Genomic DNA, 23565 nt, shown 5'->3' with positions numbered 1-23565 from the left:
TGGGTCAGAGGACAGGAAATGCCGGTTTTCAGCGCATGCGCTGTGCATGCTGAAAACCGGCAATTCCTCCAGGCACACGCGTAAGTACCCCGTCCGTACTCACGCGTTGTGCCCGGAATTACTGGGCCATTGTGAATTAAATTGCTCTGGCATGTGGCAGTAAAAGAAAAATCTTTATGCTGCTGTCTCACAAGTATGTTCCATTTCCTTCTGCCTCCGCAGTCGCATCTGTCCCCAGAAATACTGTCGGACCAAATCCCATGCTGTGAAGAAGATCAAAGGCCACGTGTCCCTAATCGCTCTGCCTATCGTATATGTGTGAAAGCAACTAAATTCGGCATCCAAGCTTGCGTGGACGCCAAAATGGAAAATGCTCTTTCCTTCAAACATTGCCCATTGTACCGGTTGATTGGAGAGCATGTTCTAAACGTATCGATTGCACCAGGTAAAAGCATGAGAAAACATTTGCCTTATGGTTTCCCGGTCTCCACAATGATGTATGGCAACTTATTTGGATCAAAACTTGCTTTCATAACAACACATGCATTCAAGGCCATGCAGACAACTGGGATAAAACATTCCCTCACCTATCAAGAGGTTGATGTCGCAGCTATTGAATGGGTCCAAATAACTGTGCAACCCATTGACATATGTTGTAGCTCTATTGGTTTGACAAGAGAAAAGCTACAGTATTACCATGTGTACTTGGTACAGAAGGACAAGGGGCAGCAGGTCCATGGGAACACCACCACCTCCAAGTTCCCCTCCAAGTCACACACCATCCTGACTTGGAAGTATATCGCCGATCCTTCGTCGTCGTTGGGTCAAAATCCTGGAACTCCCTCCCTAACAGCACTGTGGCAGTACCTTCACCACACGGACTGCAGCCATTCAAGAAGGCGGCTCACCGCCACCTTCTCAAGGGCAACTAGGGAGGGGCAATAAATGCTGGCCTTGCCAGCGACGCCCACATCCCATATACGAATAAAAAAAACTTCCAGCTGCACATTGATCCAATAGGGGTGTGACTGTGATTGTAGTTGTCATCTTTTGATTCATGTACCGTACCCCCTTTCTGTGAATTACAGCATCTCAGTGACAAACTGTAGGTATTGAGAAGTTAATAGCACAAAAGGAAGCCATTCAGCCCATCTGTGCCGGCTCTTGGCTAGAGAGTACCATTGTACTCTTGGGCTTGATATCATGGCATTCTGAGCTAAAGCACCTGTCTCATAGATTAGAAGATTATGGGCTAGATTTTCAGTTGCTTGCGCCAGCAGTTAGCGCCTTAAGAGAAGTGATTTTCGGGCGCTATGCGTGTAGCGGCCGGGCGCAGCGCAGTTTGCGCCCCGCCCCAAATTAAGTTGCCCGTTAGCGCCGGCGCAAAGTTTAGCGGCCGCCCGGATGCGCGCGCAGAAAATGACGTCACATCCTCGTGCAACGCCCTTTGGCCGCCCCGAATCCAAACTTCAGTTGGATCGCCCCATTGTGCGGCTGGCGTCCAGACCGTTTGTAAAATGGAACGCAACACACCCTGGGGAGCGCAAATTAAAGGGCCCTCCTCCTGCTCTATAGAAGGCAGTCTGCATGTGTTGTGTGGAAGGATCCAGTGTGTTGTTGTGAACGGTGTATTAATGTTTCCGGCCACCACCACCACCACCTCCTCCTCCTCCTCCTCTTCCTCTTCCTCTTCCTCCTCCTCCTCCTCTTCCTCTTCCTCTTCCTCTTCCTGTTCCTCTCCCTCCTCCTCGTCTTCTTTTCGCCCCCAGACTCTGCCTTTGAAAAAAACACATGCACCCTTCCCCTTTAAGAGCTCACTGGCACCAGAGTGTCTGCCGTGCGCTGCGCCCGAGCTCGGGTGTTGCGCTCTGCACCGCCGGCTTAGCGCCTAAAGATAGTAGTGGAACGCCTCTTTTAGCGCTCCACCACTCTCTTAGGGCGAAGCCACTGAATTTCCGGCAACGGGGCGCTACTTTGGGGCGGGCGCTAACTTCGGGCGGGCGCTAAGGTTAGCGCCCCAAAACTGTCTATACTGAAAATCTAGGCCAATAGCTTTGATTCCGAACAATGCCCTGTGCAAAAATGATGACTGATAGAAAGTTGCAAGCATGGTTGTGGTTTCTTAGTGCGCTTATTTTTCTTTATAATTGAGGTGATTAGACAGGAGGTAAGTACCGAAATTGGAAAGTAAGGGTATTAAGGGATACAGAGAAAAGTCAAAGGATTGGGGTTAAGAAGACGGCTGCTATAGCTAAGAAAATGGCAGAGCCAGAAACATCCTGACCACTGTTCCATTTCTTAAATTGGCCAGATTCTCAAATAGATGAGAGGGGCTACCAACAGCAAACCTGGCATAGCTTGTAATATTCACCTATTGTAAATTACAGGATTGTACTGTACTACAATTTCTCAACATTACAAGTCATGTTGTAGACCTTACCTCTTAACAGCAGGGTTACTTTAATTTCCTAGATCAACATAGGGTGTGTCAAAGGTGGGATAGGCTTATTATAAATGATTGGAGGATCAGTGAGTACAACTTTAATCCTTCCACCCTTATGACAGGACCTCTGGCCCACTGCGAATCACTATTTATGGCTTGATTGGTCCTAACCAGAGATGGTGCCGATTGTTAATTACATAGTGAGTCACTCAGTACCTGTCCTTGACCAATCAACATCAGCTATGTTGCTAGCTAAGCCTTATGGCAATGCCGGTGTCTTTCGGTCTCCTCCAGGAGCTCATGGTAGAGGTTTCTGAATGAATGTTTTTTCCCCCATCACCAGTTTCTCAACGTGACCTGTTGTAAGTAGTGCCCAATTGATGAAAAGCCTTTTGTTTCCAGTTAATTCAGAGGCAGATATTGAAAAGATTGTGCTGGAAATACAGACAGGATCCAAATCAGTGTCAAAGGTAATCCGAATTGAAGATAAGGAGACAAGGATGGGCAGAATTCCCAACGACATGGATCAAGCTGCACTGAGACAATTCCTGATGAGAACACCGGTACGGGTACCATCTGATTAATATCTGTAGTGAACCTTCAGATCACACCTCCAACTTATCACAGAATCTTGGAGCAGCTAAGTTACCTTTAGTCAGGTTTGAATAAAGACATGGAAATTTGAAGCAAAGAAATCCACTGGACCATTCCCAATCAATCTCACGGTCTCCCTATTCAAAACACTGACCCAAACCAAACACAATGCTGGTATGCACTAGGCTCGATGCAACTTTCAAAAAACTTCCCCGATGGTTCAACAAGTTGTCAGTAAGTGGCTGGGCCATAAAAGGCCAGCAAGGTCCCTGGTCTGTTACCCAGTCAAGTAAACCTGTCCAATAGTGGGCAGAGGAATAAACTCGTCTGCTGTGTTGGAAAGGTTAAAGGGCTTTGCACCTCTTTCATTTCAGATCAGAGGAAGAGAGTTAATCTAAATACTTGCCACAATGGGCCCCAATATGTCAGGCTTGCTAGAAATCCCAGAGTTTTCCCTGAACACCCTTTTCTATTCTGATCTGTACAGTGAGACATGATTACGTTTAAACAAGTTACCTTAAAATGCTGTTTCATTTACAATGCAGAATGACACTTGGACCAAACACTACTTGTCCAGTTCGAGCTCCAGCAGCTCAGGAAGAGGATACGGCTCTCAAAGCTCTACAAGTAGCTCGTTAGACAATAAACAGCACAGAGGTCAGGGGGCAGACACCCAAGGTGGAACACGAAGCGGCAGGGATAGGAGTAGGAAGAGCAGCAGCAGCAGCAGCAGCAGCAGACGATTCAGCACACCCAAACACATCAGGGAACAGAGGCACAGTCACAAGATATCGTCTACTGAGAGAGAGGTAACTGTTGCTATGTAGTTGATTCTTGTCAATAACTTGTTCTTTTTATGTTGGTGCTAGTGAATGGAATACTGACCGTTGAGGAAATATCTCTCTTCCCTGCCTCAATAAGGCACCAACCTCAGAACAGCATGCTCTGCTCCACCATTTCCTAAACTTCCAACATTGCCCACTAGCAACGGGGTTGCGACGAAACAAATTTATTTCCCATGGGATCCTTCCAGCCAGCCTAGACAGATGTCTTCCAGCCTTTCTGTCTGAGCTGCATTTAAACTAGATCCTGAGATGACAGGCCAATCTTTATTTGTCACACCAACCACGCCCCCTTAATAACAAGTTTTACTCATTATAGAGAAGATAAGCATGTGTCTGTAAATGCAGTATTCTATCACCATGTGCATCGAGGCTGAGGGAAATAATATTACAATAACAATTTATTCTCAGAATTTTTAAGCTGTATGTAAATTATGTTAACAGTGATTGGGGAATTGTAAGTTGCAAGTCAGATAACAGAAATATTCACCTATCAGATTCAACATTCACTTTTGTGAAATGTATCAAACCTCATGAATCTGTCATAAAATTGCAAAATACTGCGGATGCTGGAAATCTGAAATAACAACAGAAAATGCTGGAAATACTCAGCAGGCCAGGCAGCATCCGTGGAGAGAGAAACAGAGTTAACGTTTCAGGTCTGGGACCCTTCATCAGAACTGGAAAAAGCTGGAGATGTAACAGATATTGGCCCAGTAATTCCGTTCCAAACGCGTGAGTACGGTCGGGGTACTCACGCGTCTGGCCGGAGGAAATGCCGGTTTTCAGCATGCACAGCGCATGCGGGGAAAACCGGCAATTCCTGTCCTCTGAACGAAGGGGTTCAGAGGCACAGCGCGTGTGACTGCACAGGCAGCGCGTGCGCAGTGAACTTCGTCGATTTCATTCATGGATTCAGTGAGGTTAAGTCCTTACAACTTACACATGAAAAAAGCATGTGTAAAGTTGCTCCAGAGGCTGCGGAGGAAGATATATTTTATCGTGGAGCTTCTGAAAGGCAATATTTTTGTTTGGGAAAGGGAGGAAAGTTATTTTAAGAAATGCTGAGGTAAGTTTTAAAGTTAAATTTTTTTTTTTTAAACGGGTTTTCAGTACTGTAGGTAGAAGGAGCAATTGTGGCTGTGTGAATTGAATTTTCTGTGTTTATTAAATGTGAAAATGACTGTTCTAAAATGAGTAATGTAACATTTCCAACATTTTTAAGAAAGAAACTTTTCATTTAAGTAATTATGTATGTATGTCCGTATATATTCCTTTACGTATATGTATGTATGTATATATTCCTTTACTTATGTGTATGAATGTATGTATTTAATTATGATTTTCCAATAAGTTACTTTCTCTGAAAGTCATTGGCCCAGAAATTCCAGAACGGGGCTTGCAGCGCGTGCAAGCCCCGTATTTACACTTACCCCGCGCTACTGCCGATCAGCTCCAGGGACGCCTGGAATTGGTGTTTCCAGAAGAAGAATCCCGGGCAGCGTATGACGTCACGCCGCCCAGGAGTGCAGCCAGCGCGAAGTCAGGAGCGTGCAGTGCAAGTGAGACATGCCCCTTGAGTTCTCAGTTTCACTGGACACGCCCCCAATGTTTCTGTCAAGCTGCTAACCATTTTTACATGCAAAGCAGCAGTTTAAATAGGTTTTTGGAAGTTTTTTGAAGATTTTGGTAACTTTCATAAACTTTTTTAAATGTTTACATTATTTTGAGTAATCTGAAGTAGTTTTAAAGAGAATTAAAGCAATTTAAAGACTTTTAAAAGCCCTAAAAGAATTTTTTTAATTCCATTTATTTATTTAGCAATGTCGTCGTCATACGTGTCTTCACACTGTTCCCTTTGGGGAACTGTATGAAGTGGTGGAAGGATTTATGGCCATGATTAATGCTCATTCCGTGACCATAACCATCTTTGAACCAGCCATTAGGGCGGTTAGTCCTATGGCGGGAGGGTTTTACGGGCTCCCACAAGCTATACAAGGAGGGGGGGCCACCCACACCCACGGACGCAAATATCCCACTGGATGTCAACCCAGAATTTAGAGCCGGAGCTCCGACTCCACTTGCCGGGACTGTCTGGAGCGGGGTTCGAAACCCTACCCTGATCTGGCCCAGCGGCGGGGATCCTACCGCTATGACAAAGGCCCAATCCAATTAGCAACGTGAAATGGCAGCATAGGGCTCCAGTCACGGGGAGGGAAAAGGCGCAGGAAACGTATGGGTGTCACCTTTTGTGCGGAGTGGGCCTTTTGCGTAGCAGTAAGCATCCCCGCCGCTGGGCCAGAAGGAGTAGGGTTTTGAACCCCACTCCAGACAGTCCCGGCAAGTGGAGTCGGAGCTCCAACTTTAAATTCTGGGTGGACATCCAGTGGGATGCTTGCGTCCGTGGGTGTTGGTGCCCCCCCCCCCTCAGATGGGTTGTGGGAGCCCGTAAAACCCGCCCGCCATAGGACTAACCACCCTAATGGCTGGTTCAAAGATGGTTACGGTCACGGAATGAGTGTTAATCACGGCCATAAATCCTTCCACCACTTCATACAGTTCCCCAAAGGGAACAGTGTGAGGATACGTACGATGATGACCTCTTGCGCAATGCACCTCCTTGGACCCTCAGTCGCAGATGCGAGGGGGCAAGTTGTGCAATTGTTACATTTTTTATTTTATTGACATGTAAAATGTTGGCCCAGTAATTCCCTTCCAAATGCGCTAGTACGGTCGGGGTACTTACGCATCTGGCCGGATGAAATGCCGGTTTTCAGCATGCACAGTGCATGTGGGGAAAACCGGCATTTCCTGTCCTCTGAACGAAGGGGTTCAGAGGCAGAACGCGTGCGACTGCACAGGCAGCGCGTGCGCAGTATAATTCGCCGCTTTCATTAATGCTTTCAGTGAGGTCCAGTCATTACAACTTACACATGAAAAAAGCATGGGTACAGTTGCTCCAGAGGCTGCGGAGGAAGATATTTCTTATCGTGGAGCTTCTGAAAGTATGTATGTCTGTATATATTCCTTTGCGTGTTATGTATATATTCCTTTACTTATGTGTATGAATGTATTATTTAATTATGACTTTCAGAGAAAGTAACTTATTGGAAAATCATAATTAAAAATATACATTCATACACATTAGTAAAGGAATATAAAACATACATACATATACGTAAAGGAATATATGTGGACATACATACATAACTCATTCTCACATTCCATTCACACAGCCACAATTGCTCCTTCTACCTACCGTTCTGAAATCCCGTTTAAAAAAAAAAAATTAAAGTTTAAAACTTAGTTAAAATTTCTTAAAATAACTTCCCTCCCTTTCCCAAACCTAAATATTGCATTTCATAAGCTCCTCCATAAAATATATCTCCTTCCACAGCCAATGAACAACTTTACACTTGCTTTTTTTAAGTGCAAGTTCTAGGGACTTACCCTCACTGAATCCATCAGTGAAATCTACAAAGTTCACTGCGCAAGCGCTGCCTGTGCAGTCGCACGCGCTGCGAATAGACCTCGGGTCTGGAAATGCCGGCGTTCCCCGCATGCGCTGTTCCTGCTGAACGCCGGCATTTCCAACGGCCAGATGCGTGAGTAACCCGACCGTACTCGCTTCAGGCCTGGAATTTCTGGCCCATAATTAAATACATACATTCATACACATAAGTAAAGGAATATATACATACATACATATATGCAAAGGAATATATACAGACATACATACATAATTACTTAAAAGAATATATTACTGATGAAAAGTTTCTTTCTTAAAAATGTTGGAGTCATTTTCACATTTAATAAACACAGCAAATTCAATTCACATAGCCACAATTGCTCCTTCTACCTACAGTACTGAAAACCCGTTTTAAAAAACAAAAATAAACTTTAAAACTTACCTCAGCATTTCTTAAACTAACTTTCCTCCCTTTCCCAAACAAAAATATTGCCTTTCAGAAGCTCCACGATAAAATATATCTTCCTCCGCAGCCTCTGGAGCAACTGTACTCATGCTTTTTTCATGTGTAAGTTGTAAGGACTTAACCTCACTGAAAGCATGAATGAAACCGGCGAATTTTACTGCGCATGCGCTGCCTGTGCAGTTGCACGCATTCTGCCTCTGAACCCCTTCGTTCAGAGGACAGGAAATGCCGGTTTTCCCCGCATGCGCTGTGCATGCTGAAAACCGGCATTTCCTCCGGCCAGACGCGTGAGTACCCCGACCGTACTCATGCGTTTGGAACGGAATTACTGGGCCAACATTTTACATGTCAATAAAATGAAAAATTTAACAATTGCACGATTTGCCCCCTCGCATCTGCGACTGAGGGTCCAAGGAGGTGCATTGCGCAAGAGGTCATCATCGTACGTATCCTCACACTGTTCCCTTTGGGGAACTGTATGAAGTGGTGGAAGGATTTCTGGCCATGTTAACGCTCCTTCCGTGACCATAACCATCTTCATACCAGCCATTAGGGTGGTTAGTCCTATGGCGTGAGGGTTTTACGGGCTCCCACAACCCATCTGAGGGGGGGGGGCCACCCACACCCGCGGACGCAAGTATCCCGCTGGATGTCCACCCAGAATTTATAGTTGGAGCTCCGACTCCACTTGCCGGGACTGTCTGGAGCGGGGTTCGAAACCCTACTCCTTCTGGCCCAGCGGCGGGGATGCTTACCGCTACGCAAAAGGCCCACTCCGCGCAAAAGGTGACACCCATACGTTTCCTGCGCCTTTTCCCTCCCCGTGACTGGAGCCCTATGCTGCCACTTGAAAGACCAAGCTATCATCTGTCCTTTTTGCGGCGCCTTGGACTTCTCATTACCAATGATGAGCAGGTGCTGCGCCTCCACCTCGTTGAGGAGATTGCTGAGGTCATCATCAGTTCAATTGTGAGTTCTTTTAATGCCGTGAATTGTGCTCATTCCAGCCATTTCACGTTGCTAATCGGATTGGGCCTTTGGCATAGCGGTAGGATCCCCGCCGCTGGGCCAGACGGGGTAGGGTTTCGAACCCCGCTCCAGACAGTCCCGGCAAGTGGAGTCGGAGCTCCGGCTCTAAATTCTGGGTTGACATCCAGTGGGATATTTGCGTCCGTGGGTGTGGGTGGCCCCCCCTCCTCGTATAGCTTGTGGGAGCCCATAAAACCCTCCCGCCATAGGACTAACCGCCCTAATGGCTGGTACAAAGATGGTTACGGTCACGGAAGGAGCGTTAATCACGGCCATAAATCCTTCCACCACTTCATACAGTTCCCCAAAGGGAACAGTGTGAAGACACGTATGACGACGACGTTGCTAAATAAATAAATGGAATGAAAAAAATTCTTTCAGGGCTTTTAAAAGTCTTTAAATTGCTTTAATTCTGTTTAAAACGACTTCAGATTCTTCAAAATAATGTAAACGTTTTTAAAAGTTTATAAAAGTTACCAAAAGCTTCATAAATATACCAAAAACCTATTTAAAATGCTGCTCTACATGTAAAAACGCTTTGCAGCTTGTGAGAAACATTGGGGGCGTGTCCTATTAAACTGAGACCTCAAGGGGCGTGTCTCAGTTGCACAGCGCGCTACAGGCTTCGCGCTGGCTGCACTCCTGGGCGGCGTGACGTCAGACGCTGCCCGGGATTCTTCTGTTTCAAAAAGGAATTCCAGGTGAACGGCAGGCGCGTCGGGTAAGTGCAGATCGGGGGCTTGCATGCGCGGCAAGCCCCCGATCTGAATTTCTGCCCCATTAAGCAGGTGCAGAGACGGGGCGGGGGGGGGTTAGGAGGGGAGGAAGGAATTGAAAGAACATCCTGTACTTTTGTAAGAGGCAGGAAAGATAAAATGTTGCAAATGGGAATGGCAAAAATCATACTGCATGAAAAATGGGGGCAGGGATAATTATCTGAAATTGTTGAACTCAATGCCGAGTCCGGCAGGCTGCAAAGTGCCCAATCGAAAGATGAGGCGCTGCTCCTCGAGCCTGAAACTGAAACGTTAACTCTGTTTCTCTCTCCACGGATGCTGCCTGGCCTGCTGAGTATTTCCAGCATTTTCTGTTGTTATCTCATGAATCTGTCTGTTGGAACAACAAACTAAAATAGTAGTAACTTCCATTATGTTGGGCCAAACAGCTCAGAAATGAAATTTGTTATAAACACCACTGAATATCTTCATTGATTCAAAGAGACAGCACAGATATGATGGGCCAAATGGCTGCCTTTGGTGCTGTAAAAGTCTATAATTCCATGATAGTTGTTTCAGCATGAAAACTATATTTTATCCTTTGACCAGTAATGAAGTGCCTTATCTAAATTGGACATTCTGGGCTTGTAATTCCAATCTAGGCCTGGGCAGAACTGGGGCGAATCACCCCATTGGGGGACTGGAAAACAGAGTGGAATCTAGTTTCACCACCCCAGGTTTTCTGTTCTGCTATTTTCCTTGAGACAGGGGTGAGGGGGGGCGCGTAGGGGCGGAGTGAGTGGGGAACCTTGGGCAAATCTTCTGCCTACCCCTTCTCCACACATCAAGGGGCTTTCTTGGGAACTCTAGCCGAGTACGCCCTCAGTGGAACTGCTGCCAGTTAAGAGGTTGTCGGTCAAGATTAATTGATCCCCTCTGGAATTACTAAGCTCTTGTTAGGGAATGTTGGCACCACGCTGCTACGAATATCCCAGAGCTTCATTGGGAGCAGGCACATCAGGTGTGCCCTTACCAGCACAATGCATCTGCCCGCATGTTCTAATGACTTAATCTCTGTAATTTAGGTTGGTGGTCTGAGCCTATCCGCTGTGAAATTTTAAATGATTGACAGTGGGTCGGGAACCCGCTGTCAAAACACGCACACCTGCATTTCCCGATGTCGGGTCTGCCAGTGCTGAGCAGACCCGACAGACAGTGGCAGGGGACTCAGTTCAAATCATTAGTGGCTTGTTTACAGCCACTTAACAATGCTTTTTTTCCCAGCTTTTTAAATTTGACAGGTGGCCCACCAGTTTCCTGCTGTGCCGAGACCTCGTCTGTGAAGCTGGGATGGGAGGTTGCTGGAGGGAGTATGGAGCATATGGAGGGAGTCATGGGAGAGCCTGGATGCAGCTGTGCACCTCTGTGCAGTGCTTGTCAGTGTTTGCAGCACCACAATGCTGTAGAACACTGACAGCACAAATGTCAAAGTAAATTTGCGCATGGTCCCTTTAAGGAAACCGGCTGATGACGCTTCATAAATGACGTCATCAGACCCACTTCCTTCAATTGGCCCGGGAAACACACTGGGCGGGCTTAACAAGCCCAATCAGGGATAAGTCATGTTGGAGGCCGGGATAGAGACAGCAGCGGGGCTGGGACCTACCACCGACCTTGCCCGTCACGGACCAGCTGAGGTAGGGGAAATCATGGCTTTTGTTTCTAAGGAAGGCCTTGCATTGCGATCAATATGTGTGTGACAAACTGGTTGTGATTACCATGTAACTATCACCTGATGGATTCTGTAAAAAAAAATGTGAGTGATCTGATTTTTTATTTAAATAAATTTTCACAGCAAATAAACCGGAAGCTTCTAGAACTTGAGTTCAGGTCAGCCCGAACAAGTCAGGTAAGATAATATTCTTCTTTGATAATTATTGATTCTTTTTCTGTGATATTTGGACATTTATGGAACTGTGTAAACCGTATTGTCTGGACTCTGATTTAATCATTTGTTTTGTAAGAATATTCTGGTGAATAGCTGTGGTAAATGTTAAACATATTGTGACTTTGGAATATTTACATTTGCACTGATTAATTTAAATAATAAATACCAAATATTTAACATAGTCACCAATATGTGAGACAGTTTGTTCTCTGGTTCTTGATCTGTATCTTCAGATTATCAATTTGTAAATTGACTTTGCTTAGTACACAAGCCGAAGGCAGCAAAGCAGAGGCGGTGTCTCCTGGTCAAAGATGGAGTCTGGTTCAAGCCATATCATCAGGAAAGTACGTGCCTCTGGGTCAAGGGAAAAACGCACCAGCCGTGGTTCATCCATCCTTCAATCAGCTCAGCAGGTTTGTCTGATAGTCGCTGGGGCTGTTCTGAGAGGCTTTCAGTGCATGGAGATTCTCATGGCCTAGGTATTCTTTTTGTTTAAGCCCGTGTTTGTGTTCATAATTCCAGCGCTATTTGGTTGGCGATGCGGGTGCACCAGTCCTCGCTGTCATTCTTCGATCTAGAAGGACTGACGGCAAACAGCAAGGTTACCAGCTCACTGGATATGGGAAGATTTCATCTCGCCTGCCTAGGATGCACTTGCGTTTGGTGGAACTGGACGAAAAGAGCAATTGGAGAGTCTGTGCTGATGCAGTCATGCCCAGCTCACACAAAGTATTGGTAATGGCTAACTCTGCTACAACCTACTCGCTTTCTGTAAACATCCTGACGTGTACACGGACAAAGTGTCTCTTTGTTTCATTGTTATTTCTTTCACATTCCGTAGACATTAGTGAGATGGGGTGAAAACTGCGAGAAATACAGGGTTTCCGTGAAGGTATCAAATGGTCAGCTTGCAAGTCACCCAGCCCTTAAGGTCAAAATGCAATGGTACAAGATTCCTGAGAGTCTAAAATATAATGCAAAACTGTAAGTATTATATAATATCATTGCCTCAACCTGCTCTTCATTCTGTACCTTATACACAATACTAAGATGACAACCATTTTTTTGGGATCAGGGTTGGCGACTATACACCAGGATTTGCCTACACATTAGGATTTTCTCAGACCTACCAACACAATCCTTCTCATCAGATTACAGCATTGGTGGCTCTAACAACTCCACGAACTCTCGATGCAGTCATCAAACTGCCCAGGGTATCGTTACCTTTATTTACCATTATTTAACTGTGCTTCGGGTGACCTTTTCACAGTACTGTACTTCTTCTGTGCCAGTAGAATCATGACTCTTTCTGTTTCTGTTTCAGATGACAGCCTATTATCAGGGTTTGCAGATCCCTACAGCACTGCCCTTCCACGCAGTAAGTGCACGGGTGCAGGAAAGGGGATTCAACAGCATGACTGAGATTCCGGACCTGTTGCTGACAATGAACCAACGTAATTATTATTTTATTATTATTTCAACTTCTCGCCTCCAGACCGAGCTGCAGCGATTTCATCTGGGAAAAAAAAACCTGACCTCATTTTAACTGGAAGCCCCACATAGAAAAGCATTGAGGTCCCGCGTGTTAGTTTACATTTGTTGGTTATCCAAGGAAAGATGCTTGCTGGAGAATCGGTACATCAGCATAGAAACATAGTAGATAGGAGCAGGAGTAGGCCATTCGGCCCCTCGAGCCTGCTCCGCCATTCAATGAGATCATGGCTGATCATCCAAATTCAGTACCCTGTCCCTGCTTTCTCCCCATATCCCTTGATCCATTTAGCCTTAAGAAATATATCCAACTCCTTCTTGAATATATTTAATGAATTGGCCTCTACTGCCTTCTGTGGTAGAGAATTCCATAGGTGTTGGACATGTCTCCCTCCCCTCCTTAGAAAGTGCATTGCTTCTCGGAGGTTTGGAACCAATCACATGGCTTGATGTGATGCTCTATAGATGAAATAACAGCCTAGAAAATATTGTTAGCATATTAATGGCTGAATAATTAACACATTCGTCTGCCATTGCTCTGTCCCCTGTTTTAGCACAGGCATTAACCTGTTTATTTTAAATAGGTTAACACCTCCACTAAAATAAGGGCCAAAGGAATGATAGATGAACGTGTTAGCATTTGCTTATGTTGCCAATAGTTATTTCTAGGTCAATCTGTCCTACAAGTAAACATGGGCCAAAGTATGGACTTCAATAAATGAAACCCAGCCTACTACTCATAATACTAACTACAACTCATTGGGAATTTAGCAAGGCTTGTATATTGGCTATAAAGTAATTTTTTGCAAATATTCTTTGATTGTTCTGCAGGTGAGTGTATTGCAGAAAATGAACTTGTTAAGTCATTTGATGGGGTAGATTTGAGACATCCGCTACCTAATGATTGCTACTATGTCCTGACCCAAGACTGTTCAGAAGCTCCAAGGTTTATGTTACTGATGAGACGTGCGGAATACGATAAGACAAAGAAGGCAATAAAATTGGTGCTGTCATTGAATAATACGTAAGTCACATTATACTTGATCTTTAATGTCTTTAACTGATGTTTCTAGGTAAAGTGATTGCTTCAGTGAAGAGGAAGCAAAGTTGTCAGACTGGGGAATGGTGAATTACGTGACAATTTAATTTATGTCATATTTCCATGCTATCAGACTGGAGTCCGCTGGTAAATGTACCAATGGGTACAGGCAGTCAGTTTAGAACAGGCATTGAATTGGTAACGCAGAGAGCTGTCAGGGATATCACACTGCTCATTAGGATCCAGAAGCATCATTAAAGCTGGAAGAGCTGAAACATTAGTTAAACTTATCAAGTTAACCATGGACTGAATGAGAAAAATACACTTTGTTAGCAGAACAATCATGAAATCCCATTGCAACAATTACTGCATTTCAGAGTAATTCATTGTATATGAAACAATTTGGGTCATCTTTAGAAAGATGAGAAGACAAGTTCTTTCTTTCTTTCCTTTTTTCTTTCTTTCTGTCTTTCTTTCATTTTTTCTTTTCTTCTTTCCTTCTTCTTTTCTACAGGAGACTTTGGTTTATCCGGAGGTTGCATGTCCGGAAACCTCGATCTACCGGCAGAAATCAGGAGCCGTTTTGTTAGGTATATTTTCTTCTCGTGGCTTTTTTTTCAACAGTCAGGCTCTGGAAAGTCTCTCTGCAGCTGTTGCTAAGCTACAGAGACGCTTCCAAGGTACGGGCCAACTGTTTGAAGCTGTTGCTAAGCAACAGTGTTTGTTGTCAGATACGGAGATGAAAACCTCCGTATGCTTCAACATTAACGCTGGTATGTCCGGCAGTTTTGATAGATCGGCAACAGCTCGGTCCCGTCGGTGCCGGATATAACAAAGTTTCCTGGTATCATCTTTTCTTTCCTTCCTACTAGTTTCAGTTATCTGCTGGAGGGGAGAGAGCTATTTCATAATGATGAATAATGGAGGTCCCACTGTTTCTTTGGGGATCAAGGAAATTAATTCAGGAGATTACATGAGTGGAGTGGATGATGGTGAAAGGTGGGATGTGGAAGGAGTTGGCTTGATTGTCTGAATGCCTATTTTTCACTCCATGTTTTCCAATGCGCTTATGCTACAGAACATTTACAGCTGTTTCAATAGGATTTGTATGTTTGCTTTTAAACAGGAGCATTGAAGTAATTCCGATACCAGATGGAATAAAACTGTTAGTTAATGGTGTAGAAAGACCTCTGAACCAGCCAATTCCTAGTCTAATCGGTGAGTAGCTTTTCCACTCCTAACAGGGTATTGGTGACTCATTTACATTTTAGTAACCCCTTCACATTTCTGCAAATCAGATACGAAGCAAATAAAGGCTTAAGATCCTGAGTTTTTTGTTATACTTACTTTAGGCTGTGTTGGCATCATTTTAGAGTGGTGAATTGCACAAATAAAGTTATTTCTTTGCTATAAATTTATATTTGAGGAAATTGCGCTATGTGTGAGAATACTGAGAAAATCCGACTTCTGAAAATGAGGAAAGGATAATACATCACAGACTGAATTTCCCTCTGTCAACGAGGCCGAAGTGAGGTCAATTCTTGGGGTCTGAGCAGAAGGAGAGTGGCCACTACCGGGGCCTTGACTCTCCAAAAGTGACTTCATCAGGTCTTCTGCTACTGCCCAGGGATGAACCACCACTCATCCCCCGGCGACCTCTATGGTCAGCAGTGCTTGGTGGGTTCTAGGGGGCCATGCCACCCTGCCACCATTTACATGTTGCAGAGTGCACGTGAATGGTCTGCTGGAGGCCTTCCCTGCTCGACTGGGAGGGTAGGAATATCCTGGTCACTGGGGAATGCTGCATTAGGCCTCGTCACCAGATTGTCCTCATTAGGGTATTCCACTGTCGCCAGCTTTACAAATACTGAAATATATTATGTTACAACAATTTCAGACCAGTATGGTGGAGCAAAATGCAGGTCTCACCTGGAAAGGAAGTGATAAGTTAAGAGTGTTTGTGATCCACATGATCACTGAGAAGAAATGGATTGGATATTTTGAATGAATTATTTGACCAGATATTTTAGGAGTTCTATTGCACTATTTACCATTGTCTCTTGCACTATTTAATACAACAGGGGTAACAAACATTAAGTTGTTCCTGACATTATGGAATTGGGTATAAAGAGGTAATGCAGACTAACTATAGAAAATAGAGCCTCTGTTCTTGCATTTCTTTCAACTCAATGCCAAAGTAAACAACACAACTCTTCAACACAGCATAATACAGTCATCATCTGCTGGCAGATCACTTCAATCCGTAAGTTATTTTCCTCCACACCTCACTCAATGTACACTTCAGTCCACATATTAACCAGGGCACAATGATCTTGCAGCAGGGGGCTTGAAAACTCTTTGCTTTTCACAACATTAACTTAGTAGCAAGAGTCGTCAATATAAAATGTTAGAAGATCAAAATAACTGGTTGCATAAACAGATGTCTGTCTTCTTCTAGATGTTGTAACTATTCAGCAGAAAGACACCGGAATTACTATAGAAGCACCGTCAATCAATATTGACCTATTGTACTTTGATGGAGACAGAGTGCAGGTACCTCATGCTTATTAACAAATAAATGCTTCAAATATATCTTTGTTGAACTGTAGTTGAAGTGTACTAATTTTTTTTGCCTTTGTGTGAAGATTGTACTTGACCAGATGATGAGTAAGACCTGTGGTATTTGTGGACTTAATAACGGTGAGAAAAAAATGATTATGCCAAATCAAGAGGAAGCCAAAGATGCTGAGGGCCTTTTCCAATCATGGACATATCCAGGACAATCCTGCAAAGATGGTTAGCGAATCTTAACTCATTTTAAATCATGTTCTGTCCCAAAACCACCATCTTATCTGTATTTTTCCTGCAACAATAAACTGTACTTTCTTGAATTTCAGACTGCAAAGTTAGACGAGAATTTGTGGAACTAGGAAAGATCATCGACTTTGAAGGGCAGGAATCCAAATGCTACTCAGTTGAACCAGTTCAGCGGTGCCTAGCAGAATGTTCACCAATTGAAACATACGCTCGCCGAGTCGATTTCCACTGTGTATCAGCCAGTAAGTCCACAGTGTTAACCTATGTACTTTCACTAACAAAATAACAGTAAAACAGCACTTATTATGACAGGAACAAGAGACATGACACAGTTAGAGAATTCTATTTATTGTTGTATAGATTTAAATTCTTTTGTTTCAACAATGATTGGCATCTGACCAAGTGCCCAGATCAAAATGTCCCCACAAACCCAGATGAGGTCAAGTAATCCCATTTATAGGCAATGCAGAAGCAAAATTAAGCAAGATTATATCAAAGCTGCAATTTCAAATAACTCACGGTCTGATATTACTTTAGCACTCACAGCTAGTAGCAATATTTTATTTTTAAATGCATCGCATTTTGTATTTTTACATTTAAAGCTCCACATGCCAAATCGCTCATCAGTTATTCCATTGGTTTGGACTGCCTTTAAATGAACATTCCCCACATTTTCACATCAAACCCATCCTTTGCTTATCTGATTCTATTTGATAGAGATGTGCATTGAAACAGATTAAAATGGTATTTAAATGCAAAGGGGAAAATCATCCCTTTTTAAACATATCACACTTTTCTATAGTAGTAATCCCATGTCTTTCCATTGACAGATTTCACTGTGCCCGACACTACAATTTTTAATAAGAAATCTGTGGACATCAGTCGTTTAGTGGATTCCCATAGTGACTGCTTGTGCAGGTGTACTGAAGCATAAAGACATACGGCTACCTTGTCTTCAAGGAGGACGCAGAATGTATACATGAACTCTATATTCATTTGTGAATTTAGAATAATTTGAAAATTCTGGACTAGTGTTTGCAACAAGATGGACTAAATGTACAGTAAATTCAACAGTCTGGAATGTTCTTTTAAATACTGCAATAAATGTTTCATTTCTCAGCAAGTGCAAAACAAATTGTTTGTGAATCATTTATGTAGATAGGAATAAACAATTACTGAAAGTATTCTGTCAGTAACCAAATGTGACCCTGGATCATTTCCCAGTTTCTCCCTTGTCTTCCCTCAAGCCGTCTCTGCGATCATCTTGTCAACGAGACCCACCTACTGTTCTCTTGACCCCAGTTCCATTAAATTGCTGACCACCCAATCTCCCTTCATGGACCCATGCTAGCTGAATGGTTCCCACTCCTCACGTACTGCCCCCCCCCTTTCAAATCCACCATCATCACTGCTGTTTGTGGGACTTTGCTGTGAGTACATTGGCTGCTGCATTTCCCGACATAACAATAGTCTACATGGATTTTAGGAAGGCATTTGACAAAGTACCATATAGAAGGCTGGTTAACAAAATTGAGGCTCATAGAATAGGTGGGTCAGTGGCAACTTGGATAAGGAATTGGATAAAGGACAGAAAACGGCGAGTTGTGGTAAATGGCTGACCATCATTACTGCTGTTTGTGCGACTTTGCTGTGAGTACAGGAACAAGGATGTCTTGCTGCAGTTGTACAGGGCCTTGGTGAGACCACATCTTGAGTATTGTGTGCAGTTTTGGTCGCCTTATCTGAGGAAGGATGTTTTTGCCATGGAAGGAGTTCAGCGAAGATTCACCAGGCTGATATCTGGGATGGCAGGAAAGACGTATGAGGAGAGATTGGGTCGATTGGGCTTGTACTCGCTGGAGTTTAGATGAATGAGAGGTGATCTCATTGAAACTTATAAAATTCTGACAGGACTGGACAGACTAGATGCAGGAAGGATGTTCCCAATGGCGGGGGAGTCTAGAACCAGGGGTCACAGTCTAAGGATAAGGGGTAGGCCATTTAGGACAGAAATGAGGAGGAATTTCTTCACCCAGAGAGTGGTGAACCTGTGGAATTCTCTACCACAGAAGGCAGTAGAGGCCAATTCATTAAATATATTCAAGAAGGAGTTGGATATATTTCTTAAGGCTAAAGGGATCAAGGGATATGGGGAGAAGGCAGGGACAGGGTACTGAGTTTGGATGATCAGCCATGATCTCATTAAATGGCGGAGCAGGCTCGAGGGGCCGAATGGCCTACTCCTGCTCCTATCTTCTATGTTTCTATGTTTCTATGAGTACATTAGCTGCTGCATTTCCCTACATAACAATAGTGAGTACATTTCAAAATCAATTATACATCTGTTTTGGGATGACCTGAGGATGTGAAAGGCATGATATAAATCTACTTTTGTTCTTATGGGATGATGCTCAAAAATTAAATAGAACTATTTCATACCAAGGGTGGTAAATGCCTGGAATGGACTGCACAGAGAGGCAATCAAGGCTGGTAATATCAGCAATTTTAAGAGGAAGTTGGAGAGGCTTATGCTGAGAATCTAAATTAAGGGAACTGTGTATCCACTTTTGAACTCTAGAAATGCCAGATGGATCAAATTGGGCTTTTCCTCCCCTGTAAATTCCTATGTTCCTATGAGAAGAGTCCCACAAAGTTTGAATCTCTGTGTTCTGCCTCTGTACCGTAATTGATAAGTTTATTACATGTCTCTTCTGTCAGGGTTAGTAGAGCATTGTTCATTATTAGTTGGATGGTCACTAAGAGAGTGAAGGGGAGGAGGGAGAGAAGAACTTATGCACGTGGCTCAAGGTCTTGAGCGGCTAATAATGACTGCATATAATGACACTGTGGCAAAGCCACCAAAGAGACTCTCACAGTAACTTGTACAATTGTCTTTAATCATTATTGTTACCTTTTAATGTTTGCCCTGTTTAAACAGCGCGGGATCGATAAAATCGCACTCTGACGCGATGACGTCATCACGTGGGACACGTGACGTTCCCAACGGCAGGAAACGTGATGACGTCATGACGTCAGAGTTGGAGGGTGTTTCCAGTTAGTCCTCGTGGAGTGAGCTAGTGTACAGACCTGTTTGGAGTTTCTCCTGCGTCTTGTTTTGTAATACTTTCAGTGCATTAAACTAAGTTTGTTAACTACCAGTTTAGTTCACAGTGTTTTTGTTAGGAGTGCATAGACTCCTACAACACCACAAGTCTTGGACAGCATGGAGTTGATTCGGTAATTCTCCCATCAATCATGCCTGGAGACCGCACTGCTGTAACTGACTGGGATTGATTTTATACACATAACTTGTATGTAACTATCCTCCACTCACTGCATTTTGCTGGAGAAATAATCCTTTTATCAGGAGACTTTACTACAGTTTCGGTCAGAAGTGTTGTTTGCTGTAGTTTGTAGGGACTCTGTTTCAATAGACTCTGAGTAAATAGCCTGTTCTGCTGAGTAAATAGACTTTGCTGTAGAGCGCTGTTTAAATACTCTGTTTGCTGTAAAATAGACTGCTGTAACTCATGCCGAAAGTCCCGCCCCGCCTCCAACTTATTGGCTGACAGTGCACCTCATTGACTGACACAGTGGTATCAATACTCACTTCAGCCAATAATTCATACTCTTATCTGCTGCCATGCTTACTTGGCCCTAAGCTCTGGAATTCACTCCTTAAACTTCTCCGTTTCTCTACCTCTCTCTCCGCCTTTAAGATGCTTCTTAAACTCTACCTCTTTGACCAAGCTTTTGGTCACCTGCCCTAATATCTCCTTATGTGGCTTGGTGTCCAATGTTGTCTGATTATGTTCCTGTGAAGCACCTTGGAACATATAGCTTTGGTTTGCCGACTCTGTATCTCACTCGGCAAAGATCGGTGGCCGCAGCATAACTGCAGCCTTAGTAATGAGATGCAAAAGGCAAATTTAGCACTGATATCAAGGAAGTCAAAGAGTGGTCAACATATGGAATTAATTCACAGATCCGGTAGTTGGGATGAAAATCCTAAGAATCATTTAAGAAACAACTGGATGCTACAGAAGGGGGGTGATATTTTTTTAATTCATTCACAGGTTGTGGGCGTCGCTGGCAAGGCCAGCATTTATTGCCCATCCCTAGTTGCCCTTGAGAAAGGTGGTGGTGAGCCACATTACAGGAAATTTTGTGCTATCCGGCACCGACGGGACCGAGCTGTTGCCGTCCCATCAAAACTGCCGGACAAACCAGCGCTAATGTTGAAACTGTTAAGTCTGTGTGTTCCAGTTGTATTAAGATTAATTACTGACACAGACTACAAGAATAAAGTTCAACAGGTCTTTACTAGTTGGAGGTCAGGACTATACTAAATACAATATCACTACACAGTACTTACATACCAGTGGTCACCACCGGTATTACGTATACAGCAGCCAGAGAAAGTAGTACATCTCTTAAGGTGGAACAGGCTTAAGTTCTCTTAAGGTGGAACAGGTTACATACACCACAATCCTCCCTTTTTAGCTTAACAGTCATATCCCCATTTAACATAACATAATAACATATATACATATATAACTTCAGGTATAAACAGTTCAAAGGTTCAGTCTCTCAGGAGGCCTTCTGATTCGGTTTGGATAACGCCTTTCAGTGGTCTCTGATTCTTGTTGCTGATGTGACTCTTCTTGTTGGTTTCCTATGTATTGGACGTCATCATCAGGTACAGTCCCTGCCGAGGTAGATGCTTCAGGTTCATTAACGTCTTCCACAGTTGTCTCTGTCGCAACCATGGGTTCGACCCTTGCTCTTGATTCTACCAGTTGATCCGCATGACGCCTTATCACATTGTTACCAATATCTACTGTGTACATCAGAGGTCCTTGTCTGGCCCGAATTGTTCCGGACTGCCATTTTTCGTTTCCATAGCCCCTTGCCAACACTGGTTGTCCTACGTCGAAACTTCGAGTGGACTTGTTAGTAATATGCCGGAACTGTTTGTTTTCCACTTCCCTCCGCACATTTGGTTTTAACAAGTCCAACCTGGACCGCAACCTCCTGTTATAAAACATCATGGCAGGACTTTGGTTAGTCACTGCATGAGCAGCGTTTCGATATGCCATTAGGAAATTGTCCACCTTGTGTTGTAACGGAATCTGATCATCGTTCATGGCCTTTATTGCCTTTTTGAATGTTTGGACAAATCTCTCGGCCAACCCGTTTGTCGCCGGATGATATGGGGCAGAGGTATAATGTTTCACCCCATTCTTCTTTAAGAATTTTTGGAAATCTTCCGACACGAACTGTGGTCCGTTGTCCGAACATATCTGTTCTGGCAATCCGTTCCTTGCGAATATTGTTCTTAACACCGCAATTGTCTTTTCTGAAGTAGTGGTATTCATCTTGATCACTTCTGGCCATTTGGAATGTGCGTCCACCGCAATTAGGAACATGGAGTCCATGAATGGACCAGCAAAGTCAATATGTACGCGTTGCCATGGGGCTGAAGGCCATTCCCATGGGTGTAGCGGTGCGATCGGAGGTGCATTTTGCACTTTTTGGCACCCAGCGCAGCTTTTTGTCAACTCCTCTATCTGTTGGTCAATGCCCGGCCACCATACATAAGCCCTAGCAAGACTTTTCATCTTAATTCCCTCCAGATGACCTTCATGCAGTTCCTTTAGAACTCTTTCCCGTAACTTGGGAGGAATAATCACTCTTGTCCCGTACATCAAAGTACCATGGCAGACGGACAGCTGGTCTCGCCTTGCCGAGAATGCCGGTAACAGAGGATCACCATGTGTTGGCCATCCCTTCACTGTCACCTCGTAAACTCGGGACAGTGTCGGGTCGTTCCTGGTTTCTCTTTCAATACTTGCATTGGTGACTGGTAAACACTCGATGATGGTCGAATGAAATAACTCAACAGGGTCAACTTTCGTCGTCTCTTCTGCTTCAGGTAGTGGCAGGCGCGACAGCCCATCAGCATTGCCATGCTGCTTTGTACCTTTGAATTCTATTTGATATTGATGTGCCCCTAGGAAAAGGGACCATCTCTGGAGTCGCTGTGCTGTCATCACCGAAACACCCTTCTTAGGGTTAAAAATGGATACCAACGGCTGATGGTCTGTCAGAAGTGTGAATTTTTGGCCCTGCAGGTAATGATTAAACTTCTTCACTCCCCATACAAGGCTGAGAGCCTCCCTATCGATCTGCGCATAGTTGCGCTCAGTGGAGGTCAATGATCTGGATGCAAACGCGACTGGCCTTTCCATGCCATTTGGCAACTTGTGTGAGAGTACTGCCCCAATACCATATGGAGAAGCATCACAAGCCAACCGAATAGGCAGTGTCGGGTTGAAGTGAGCCAACACTTCCTCTGAGGTGATCAATTCTTTGCTTTTGCGAAATGCCTTCTTACAGTTTTCGCTCCATTCCCATGGTACCCCCTTCTGTAAAAGAGCGTTCAGCGGGTGCAGTACCGTGGATAGATTCGGTAGAAACTTATGGTAATAGTTAATCAATCCTAGAAACGACCTCAACTGAGAGACATTATCCGGAGCGGGAGCCTTTACAACTGCCTTTATCTTGTCAGGAGACTTATGAAGCCCCTCCCGGTCAATGACACGACCACAGTACGAGATCCGCTTCTGAAAGAACTCACATTTCTGCCGATTAACTCTAAGTCCATACTCTTTCAGTCTGTTGAGCACCAGTTCCAAGTTTGCGAGGTGT

General features: G+C 44.1%; 1 protein-coding gene across 1 annotated transcript in view; it reads left to right on the top strand.

Moving 5' to 3' along the window:
• Positions 1 to 17977, top strand: part of LOC147122396 (vitellogenin-like) — a 40272-nt gene extending 22295 nt beyond the window's left edge. The window contains exons 21-35 of the mRNA XM_085983518.1: positions 223 to 445; positions 2846 to 3006; positions 3583 to 3846; positions 11415 to 11468; positions 11771 to 11920; positions 12030 to 12242; positions 12349 to 12491; positions 12583 to 12721; positions 12832 to 12961; positions 13830 to 14022; positions 15164 to 15246; positions 16496 to 16590; positions 16683 to 16833; positions 16935 to 17096; positions 17685 to 17977. Of these exons, the coding sequence (XP_085839644.1) occupies positions 223 to 445; positions 2846 to 3006; positions 3583 to 3846; positions 11415 to 11468; positions 11771 to 11920; positions 12030 to 12242; positions 12349 to 12491; positions 12583 to 12721; positions 12832 to 12961; positions 13830 to 14022; positions 15164 to 15246; positions 16496 to 16590; positions 16683 to 16833; positions 16935 to 17096; positions 17685 to 17788 (2265 nt within the window). The 3' untranslated portion in view covers positions 17789 to 17977. The remainder of the gene's footprint in view (positions 1 to 222; positions 446 to 2845; positions 3007 to 3582; positions 3847 to 11414; positions 11469 to 11770; positions 11921 to 12029; positions 12243 to 12348; positions 12492 to 12582; positions 12722 to 12831; positions 12962 to 13829; positions 14023 to 15163; positions 15247 to 16495; positions 16591 to 16682; positions 16834 to 16934; positions 17097 to 17684) is intronic.
• The last annotated feature ends 5588 nt before the right edge of the window (positions 17978 to 23565 follow it).

Source organism: Somniosus microcephalus, chromosome 3 (assembly GCF_052327205.1).
Source record: "Somniosus microcephalus isolate GS21.2 chromosome 3, FLI_Smic_1.0, whole genome shotgun sequence".
Lineage (NCBI taxonomy): Eukaryota > Metazoa > Chordata > Chondrichthyes > Squaliformes > Somniosidae > Somniosus > Somniosus microcephalus.
This window is presented reverse-complemented; position numbering and strand designations above follow the sequence as displayed.